We start from the raw sequence: 9,469 nt of genomic DNA, 5'->3' as shown, positions 1-9,469 counted from the left end.
TGGACTGGTTATGTGGTCATCTTTAACTCACCGTCCACACTTGGAGTCCTGCTGCTCCGTGTGACAGCAAGAGGTCTGCAGGGACAGGTGACTCCTATTCCTTCCAGAACACCTTGCACGGACAGCCACGAGGCAGCTGTGGCCCTGACTGGCCAGTTAAGAGTTCCCCTGCTCCTGGGGTGACACTGGCAGCCCCCCTGGTGTGCTCCTTGCAACCTGCCCTCCTGTTTCAGTGAGCCGCTGTGGACGCTTACCGAACACGGTGGCATTTTGCCTGCAGGGATGACAGTGTGTGTGCACGCCAAGGCTCTATGGCTGCTGTGCATGTGGGCATGGAGGTGAGCTACGTGTGGGCCTTTACGTCCTTGTCCAACCCATAAAATAACCCAACTTAAAAAGCTTTCGTAAATCGTAATAAGGCTTCCTCTGACAGAAAGGTGCACCAGAAAACTCCCCTTATCAATTTCAAAGAGCGTGCAAATGAAGAAGCTAAACTTTTATTTTAGAATTCGGTCTTCTATTTATACACACAAACACACACACTCACACACCCCCCACACACAGGCATGTTCTATATAAATTAATCCACACAGTACATTTTTAAACAAAATCAGTGTTACTTCATGATCTGTCACCGTTCTGTGTCCATGAGAATGTTGCCATCCTTGTCCTTAACGCGGATGCGACCAGAAGCATACTTCGTCTCCTGCCGCCCGTCTGTATACACGGTTTTAACGGTGCCGTCCGGATACTCCCGTCTCTTGAACTGGGCAGTGTGTAGTTCTCTCTGGCCATTACTAAACTGGATGATTTTGTTGCCATCACTGTGAAATTTAAAGGATTATCTCCTTTAAAATACTGTTTTCTTAAAAATACTGTTTCTTTAAAATAACTGTAGTACGCCTGCCCTTAACTAGCACTGGATGGGTAAATGGAGCTGTCCTTACATTTACCTCTTGTTTTCGAAGACAAATTCAAATGTAAAAGTGAAATAACTTGGAAATATCTGAATTCTCTCCAACTGAAGCTCACACAGTCTGTCCTCGGACTGTAACTCCAACTGGCTGAGCATGCGCAGACTCTCAGGCCGCTCGCCTGACCACAGCTGTCCTAACTCGAAAGGCAGATGACACTGACAGAGAAAATGACAGACAAAAAGATCTTCCAACCTCTGGTTCACCCCCCCGATGGTTGGCCGTGGTCACGGCTAAGTCAATCTGAAGCCAGGAACCAGGAGCTTCTTCCTGGGCTCCCACACGGGTGCAGGGTCCCAAGGCTTTCGGCCATCTTTGCTTTCCCAGGCCACAGGCAGGGAGCTGGATGGGAAGTGGAGCTGCCGGGATTCCGCACATATGGGATTCCGGCAAATTCAAGGCGAAGACTTGAGCCACTAGGCTACTGTGTTGACCCCTAAAAAATGGCTTGAAAAGAAGCTCCTTATCATGGACTGAAGAACTCTAACACTCAGGAAAATGAAAAGGGTGGTTGATTTTTAAGAAACTGGGTCAAGAGCAGAGTAAAGCACTTGCTGGCTGGGTACAGAGGTCCAAAAATTCAAAATAAGGAAGAGATGTGGTCTAATTTACCCCCTGCCACCTCTGTTGCTCATCCTTAAGAACCAGCAGGGTGGGTCTCTCTCTCTCTCTCCTTCAACTCTCCCTTTCAAATAAATAAATCCATCTTTGGAGGCCAGCACTGTGGCTTAGCAAACTAACCCTCTGCTTGAGCAAGTCCTAGCTGCTCCACTTCCAATCCAGCTCCCTACTTACAGCCTAGCAAAGCAGCAGAGGACGGATGGCTCAAATCCTTGGTCCCCTGCACCCAAGTGGAAGACCTGAAAGAAGCTCCTGGCTTCGGATCAGCTCAGTTCTGACCACTGCAACCATCTGGGGAGTGAACCAGCGGGCGCAAAATCCCTCTGTGTCTCCTCCTCTCTCTAAATCTGCCACTCAAAAAGAAATCTATTATAAATAAATAGATGCCGCTTTAGAAAACAAGAAGCCTCAAGTGGCAGTCCGCCTTCTTTCTGTCTTAACTGTTTCCAAATTTCAAACATCTGGAAAGGAACACCGGCTCCGTCCCCGGCTGCTGCGTGGGCGCCTCCAAGGTCAGTCTGCGGGAAACAGAACTAAGAGACGGGGGTGTTCCATAAACTTTTGGAAGTCCTTCGAAATCTGCAAATCTAACTGGTTCTAAACTCCAAAATGCCGATAGTTTCACTTCAAAGGTGTTTGTTCACCTCAAAACCTACTGAAATTTTGACCGGGAAGAATATGAATGCTTTCATTTAAAAAAAAAAATCCAATCAGTCATAAAGCTTGCCCCATGAAAACTGGAAAAATTCTAGAAACAAACTGAATCGGGGTTATACCATTGAATCCTGACGACTGTACCATCGGGGAAAATGCTTTCTTCTTGTCCATCAGCAAATAAGTTTTTAACCGTCTGGTCAGGAAATGTGATTTCCTTCCTTCCATCTGGGAAATGTTTTTCTGTTAAAAAAAAAAAAAGTGACTCTAATTATTTTTTAGGGAAGGAAAAAAAAAAAAAACGGAGTAAGTGGGGAGCGGGCGCCGAGCAGGTGCGCACCTATCTGTCCGCTGGAGAAGTGCAGGACCTGCAGTCCCTCCGGGTACGTGGTGTGAGTGGTCCGGGCAGAGGCGTAGTAGTACACCTGCAAGGCACAGAGTCAGCCCCTTCCCCACGGCGGCCGCCGGCCCGGGCCCCGGGGCCACTCACCACTCTCTCATCCGGCATGACCTGCTTCACGTCCCCGTTGCAGAAGGTGACGGTGACAGTCCTGTCGGCACTGACTTCCTTCCGAGTTCCATTGGGGAACAGGGTAACACGGCACCCGTTCTTATAAACCTTTTCCACCTAAAGACACAAGATGCAGAATAGGTTCCGTGTCCTGAAGCCATCCAAGCAGGGCGTGTTCCCATTTTACTTTCACGTGTTTATAAGACAGTCTGAAATCTCAGCAAGGGGTTGCAAACCCCATTTTCTTTCTCTTTCCTTTTCCATTTGTTAGGTGAGGGGGAGTCTAACGGCTTCCTCCAGGCTGCTGCTGTCTCAGTGCTCCAAGTTAGCAGTGATCTTTGCCCCAGAATTTCAACGAAAAGGGATCCGTTTAGGATATTTGAAAGAATTTTCTTTCCATAAACCTAAGGAAAAGTCCCTCAACACCTGCCAACTACATCCTGTCTCTTTTTCTTCCCTCTAGCAACAACAGCCAAGCAAGTATGCCCCTTCACCACCTGCCCCAAAGAAGGGGAATAAACTCGCAGGCCAGAAAGAAACGCAGGGACTGGCCAGGAGGGACACAGGACCGACCACCGTGCTCAGGATGACAGAGGCTTCTTGCGAGAGCTCAGCGGAAGCACGCTGTGCTTGCTGTGAGCGCTCAGGGCCTGCATTCCCCAGCCACCATCTGCAGTCCCGCAGATCCACGACTCCGCCGAGCTTCCTGACCTTCCCGTCAGGATGACTGATGGCTGTCTCGATTTCTTCGTCGTCGTCGTCCTTGTTTTCCTTATCGTCAGACTCTGGGAAGTCCGCTGGCTCCACCTGCTCCCTGGGAGAGGCCCTCTGTAAGCAAACACACAAGGGGCCGTCAAGCCACGGTGCAACGGGACAGAGTTCGTACAGGCGCTGGCGTCACACATAAAATGTTTACGGTGGTAAGTAAGAAGCCTCCATTACACAGGTTTAATGGCCTGAGCTCTTCAGTCTGAGTCATCCATGTTTGCAAATAGAAAAACAGAAACAGATTTACTTGTCTCTTATCTGAACTGCTTAATTCACGAAGAGGTACATCCTTGGATTCACGAGATGGATTTCCTGTAAGATTAAAATTGTCAGAGTTGGTTGCAGTCTTTCATTGGGAACGTTCAGGTTACTGCTATAGCCAAACAAGCCCTTAGTTCGTACCCGCCTTGCGTGGCCTGCTGTCTATGAGGAAGTCTTGACCATTGCTCTGAGCTAACCTGCATACATTCTGATCTGCTCAGGCTGGGGGCTGTGACAGACTCTGCCTAACCTCAGAGAGCTGGGAGTGTGCAGGAGGAGGCAGACTGGGCCAGCCACGCAGCTGCCAGGGTGTCCTACAGACGGCACTGCAAAGGGTGTGGCACAGGGCAGCTGAAAACACGGCGCCCTCACCGACACCCGGCCCAATGCCCCAGCGGCTGCAGGCTCCCCTGTAGGCCGGAGCAGCACACCAGCTCCGTGCAGCCTAAGCGAGACATGACACAACAGGCACATGCTTACTACAATGAACTCAATCTCGTGTGCTTCCTGCATCCCCAGTGGGTCATGTGGAAAACACTCCCAACTTCCAACGGTGCTGATGGAGCCCCAGCATCTGCGCGCGTGTTGGAAGTATAGAGATGCTGAGTTCACAGCCTGGCCTGGGGAAGCGCAGACAAGCCGGGCCCTCAGGCCGTGACACCTGCTGGGTGGCCCAGGGGCAGCAGGGACACCAAGGCAGACACAGTGCTGCCCACACTACTCAGCATCCCCAGGGGATGGTCCCAAGCGCCAAGTGTCAGCAGCTTCCCAGGGCGCAGCACAAGTTAGGAGGAATTCGGGAAATATCGCCTTCGGAAGGACCAGCACAGGGACTGCGGGGACTGCAGGCGAAAAGGAAGCAGCCAACAGGAACCCGGGTTCTTGAGCCCGTGGGCAGAGCATGAAAGGATTCTGTGACTAAGGCGCTCTGTGGACAGCACAGGAGCCCACCTGCCTCCGCCTCAGTGCTAAGCCCAGCAGAGGAGAGAGTAACACTCCCACGGGGCAGGGAGACAACCAAGGCAGTCACGGACAGAACTCAAACTCTCTACCAAGTTTCGGGCTGGGGATGAGCTGACAGGTAAGTCAGCCAGCAGGCTGTCCGCTCCCCGGGCAGAGTGTGGGCTGACCCCTGGGGGACGCACACTACCTGCAGTGCGGCAGACACACACCTGGAACAAACCAGCTGGGTACTTAGAGCCCGTGTTGTGGTACAGTGGGTAAAGCCACTATCTGCAAGTTGGGGATCCCACAGGGTCATTGGTTCGAGTCCCAGCTGCTCCACTTCCAACCCAGCTTCCTGCTAACACGCCTAGGAAAACAGCGGACGATGGGCCAAGTGCTTGCACCCTACAACCACAGGGGAGACACCAGGCCCTCTTTATTTAAGATGTATTTATTTATTCACTTGAAAGGCAGAGTTACAGAGGGAGAGTTAGAGATCTTCCACCTGCTATTTCACTTCTCCCAATGGTCACAATGACCAGAGAAGGGCCAGTCTGAGGTCAGGAGCCAGGGTCTCACTGGGTCTCTGACACAGTGCAGGGGGTCAGACACTTGGGCATCTTCCACTGTTTGTTCAGGTCCATTAGCAAGAAGCTAGGTCAGAAATGGAGCACCATGGGCCTAGTGCAGTAGCCTAATGGCCGAAGTCCTCGCCTTGCATGTGCCGGGATCCCATAGGGGTGCTAGTTCGTGTCCTGACTGTTCCACTTCCCATCCAGCTCCCTGCCTGTGGCCTGGGAAAGCAGTTGAGGACGGCCCAAAGCCTTGGGACCCTGCACCCGTGTGGGAGGCCCTGAAGAAGCTCCTGGCTCCAGACTTTAGGTTGGCTTATCTCTGGCCATTGCAGTCACTTGGGGAGTGAACCAGCAGATGGCAGATCTTCCTCTCTGTAAATGATCTTCCAATAAAAATAAAGTAAATCTTAAACAAAAAAAAAAAAAAAAAAAAGAGCAGCCAGGACTCAACACATGATGATGATACCACAGCAGCAGCTTTACCCACTACGCCACAGCACCAGCCCCCAACCATCTAGTTCTTCACTTTAGTGGTGGTCACCCGACTGCTGGGCTTGGTAATCGTATATACATTTTTAAAATTTCATGAAACAATCTTAAAAATTTCTAAGTAGATTAAAAACATTTGTGAAAACAAAATTTCCTGGAAGAAAACAATGAGATTAGAGGGAATCTCTCCATGTCATAAGAAAAAAAAAAAAACCTCACTTTCAAAAAATCAATACATTCCATGCCAGAAAAGGAAAACCAAGAATGGGCACTTGACAAAGCAGTGCCCCCACTGTGGGGGACCCCCACAGCCCGTCCCAGGGTCCCGGGGAGCAGCAGCGGACCCTGGCGCCCAAGGGCTGCTCGCCTGGGAGGGGCAGGGGTAGGCAGCCACCCACCTGGGACAGCGCCCAGAGCTTCAGGCCTGGGGGTTCAAGCCAGCCCAGGCTGCTGCTGGCATTTCAGGAGCGAACCAGCAGATGGGGGGCTGTCTAAGTCTCTTTGCCTCTCGAATGAAACATAAATTTCATTAGAAAAAAAAAAATACTATACTGAACCACGATTGCACATCTAATTCACAATATATTAATATAACCAAAAGGTGCAAGCAGTGTTGTGCAGATGGCGAAGAACCATCGCCCGCACCCGCGGAGGCAAGGGGCGGCCCGGGGCACACGGACGGGCGGGCCGGCCGGCGTCAGCCCAAGAGGCGCCCCTGGCAGGACAACGGCCCGCACCTGCTCTCACCGCCAGCAGGCATCGCACACTGTGCCACACGCAGGGCCAGGAACACGAACCTGGCAGAGTTTTCATGATTTCACGTGGGACAGCGATGACGAGAACAGCACAGGACACCCGGCATGAAGCGATGCCGCATGAATTTACATGGGGAAAAAACAACGCACCCTCCGCAGGCCACTGGCGGGCTAGGAGGAGGCAACTTTTTTTTTCAAAAAGATTTTTTATTGGAAAGCCAGATACATATATAGAGGGAACAGAGACAGACAGACAATCCATCCAGTGGTTCACTCCCCAAGTGGCCACAGTGTCTGGAGCTGAGCCAATCTGAAGCCAGGAACCCAGAGTCTCTTTCGGGTCTCCCACTTGGGTTCAGGATCTCAAGGCTTTGGGCCATCTTCAACTGCTTTCCCAGGCCACAAGTACGGAGCTGGATGGGAAGCTGGGGCACCAGGACATGAACCAGTACCCAAATGGGATCCCAGTGCATGTAAGGTAAGGACTTGACCCACTTGGCTAGTGTGCCAGGCCCACAAGATTTCTTAAATTAGGCGTAAATTTGCTATTCTTCATAATCTGAAAGGATTTATAACAAAAGATCATACAGCATCTTACCTTGTGTCGGCAAGTAGATTTTCTTGGGTTTGTCTACGTGGGTTCCAGGAGGAATATGACTCTTTTGAAATCGAACAGATGAGTTCTAAAGTATAAGAGAGAATTTTAGGAGAATCAAGATGGTGGGATAGGGTAAGAACACAATTAAACGGACGGAGAAACATTTAACCAGGATGGAGCAGAGAGGACACATTCCAGGAAAACTGGAGAGGACAGAACGACAGCAGAGGGGTACCTGGAGACTGACAGAAACAGGAAAGCAGCGGGCACAGCGGTGTGGTGTTGCAGTGACTGATACTCCAGCAGCAGCGATCTGAACTCCACCAGCAACCAGGTGGGAAGGGACTTTCACTGGGAGCTTGGGAGGTGAAACCAGACAAAGAACTGTCCGTCCTGCTGGTCCATTTGATTTGACCAGGAGCAGAGACAGAACAGCAGATCCCAGACAGGCAGTGCGAGAACAGGGTGGATTTCATAGCCCAGTCAGTCCCCTTAGAGCTGAATTAGGCGCCATTTTGCATAAGGAGGAAAGGGCAAGGGAAGGGACTGAGCATACGCTGAGCTAGAGTGAGCTCATTTCTGACTCAGTGAACTGCAGCAATGTGGCATTCTACAGGTTCCACCCGGGGCAGGTCTGGGTAGCCCTCAGACCTGATGGCCAGCAGATCAAGAACTCTAGTAGTGGTATGTCAGGCACCATTTTGTACACTGTGGCAATAGCTTTGGGACTGCAGGGGACAACAGTGAACTGCACATGTGCTGAGCTCAGCAAGAACTCGCTGAAGTCCCACAGGAAAATAATACCAACTGTGACATTGTACTGGTCAAAATAGGTCCGTGTGGCACCCAGACCTAACGTCCAACAGGTTCCGGCAAGATCAGCGCCACCAACAACCTAACTAGATAGGACACCTGGTGTCTCCCTAATCCTGGGACCTGCTCCAACCGGAAGTGGGAGAAAGGTTGTACAGACAACTGTGCAGCCTCAGCACTATATCACAGGAGGTGGAGAGTGGTGAGCCAAGAGCTGGGGCTGTGGAGACCACGGTGGAAATCTGACATAAGAACCCAGACCTGGAACTCGCTGGAAGGAGTGGCACAATTAGCTGCAAACAAAAAGTTGTGTACCAACTGCAATAAGTAAAATCAAATTGTAGACGTGTGGGCGACAGAGCTTAGAAACCTACTCCAAGGAGAAGAATCTGCTAACCAGAAGTACAATGACCAAGAGCAAAAGAAGAGACAAAGACACAATAAATATTACCGGAAACTCCCCTGCAAAGGAGCAAAACCCTATGCCAACCTCAGAGTTCACTGAGGAAGACATCGAGAAAATGGGTGATACAGAATTCAGAAAACTCATTTTAAAACTCATTTTAAAGCTTCTGATCAACAATGAGAAGCACATACAAGAGTTCAAAAAATTTAAGGAATATTTTACACAAGTAATAGCAGCAATAAAGCAAATCAAGGCTGATATATCAGAAATTAAGAACACAGTAGAGCAAATTATAAGTACACTGGAGAGTTTCCAAAATAGAAAGAAGCAAACAGAAGAAAGAATCTCAGAATTGGAAGATATTCCCGTCATCAGGGAGACGCAAACAAAAAGATGGAAGGAGAGCTGGATCAGACCAAAAAAAGTATCCAGGAATTGAAAGACACTATTAAGAGGCCTAATATAAGAGTTATGGGAGTCTCGGAGGGAGCAGAAAGAAAAACTGGTTTTACAAATATTTAATGAAACAATAAAGGAAAATTTCCCTAATCTAGAGAAAGAATTGGGAAACAAGATCCAGGAGGGACACAAAACTCCCAACAGGGTTGATCAAAAGCATTCCTCACCAAGACACATGATAATCAAGCTCTTTTCAATTGAACATAAGGAAAAGATCCTGAAATATGCATGTGAAAAAAATCAATTGACATATAAAGGAATGCCAATTAAGCTCACAGGAGATCTCTCACAGGAAACTCTACAGGCAAGAAGAGAATGGAGTGACATATTCCAGATTCTAAAAGAAAAAAATTGTCACCTAGGATAACAGATCCCACAAAGCTTGCTTTTGTCTTTGAAAATGAAATAGAATTCTTCCAGAGTAAAGAAAAATCAAAAGAATTTGCCTCTTCTAAACCTGCCCTACAAATGATACTTCAAGATGTTCTCTTGACAGAGAAGAGGAACAGCACCTACCAAAACCAAAGGCAAAGGGAGGAACATCCCAGTAAAATGACAACAGAAGACTAAAGCAATGAACAACCCATTCCTAAAATGACAGGACCAAAGTACCACCCATACATACTAAACTCTGAATGTA

At 49.3% G+C, this 9,469-nt stretch overlaps 1 protein-coding gene across 2 annotated transcripts in view; it reads right to left on the bottom strand.

Annotated features, from left to right (window-relative positions):
- Positions 1-539: 539 nt before the first annotated feature.
- LOC121168058 (centromere protein J-like) overlaps positions 540-9,469 on the bottom strand; it is a 34,200-nt gene continuing 25,270 nt past the window's right edge. Inside the window, exons 10-17 of one of the 2 annotated variants that reach the window (XM_040997827.1) lie at positions 7,530-7,547; positions 7,152-7,236; positions 3,776-3,840; positions 3,472-3,588; positions 2,740-2,877; positions 2,590-2,674; positions 2,372-2,492; positions 540-824 (exon numbers count right to left, since the gene is read on the bottom strand). In XM_040997827.1, coding sequence (XP_040853761.1) covers positions 632-824; positions 2,372-2,492; positions 2,590-2,674; positions 2,740-2,877; positions 3,472-3,588; positions 3,776-3,840; positions 7,152-7,236; positions 7,530-7,547 — 822 coding nt within the window. In that variant the 3' untranslated portion in view covers positions 540-631. The remainder of the gene's footprint in view (positions 825-2,371; positions 2,493-2,589; positions 2,675-2,739; positions 2,878-3,471; positions 3,589-3,775; positions 3,841-7,151; positions 7,237-7,529; positions 7,548-9,469) is intronic. The other variant, XM_040997826.1, reaches the window with a different exon arrangement.

This window comes from Ochotona curzoniae, unplaced genomic scaffold (genome assembly GCF_017591425.1).
Source record: "Ochotona curzoniae isolate NIBS_2020 unplaced genomic scaffold, NIBS_Ocur_1.0 patch49, whole genome shotgun sequence".
Taxonomy (NCBI): domain Eukaryota; kingdom Metazoa; phylum Chordata; class Mammalia; order Lagomorpha; family Ochotonidae; genus Ochotona; species Ochotona curzoniae.
This window is presented reverse-complemented; position numbering and strand designations above follow the sequence as displayed.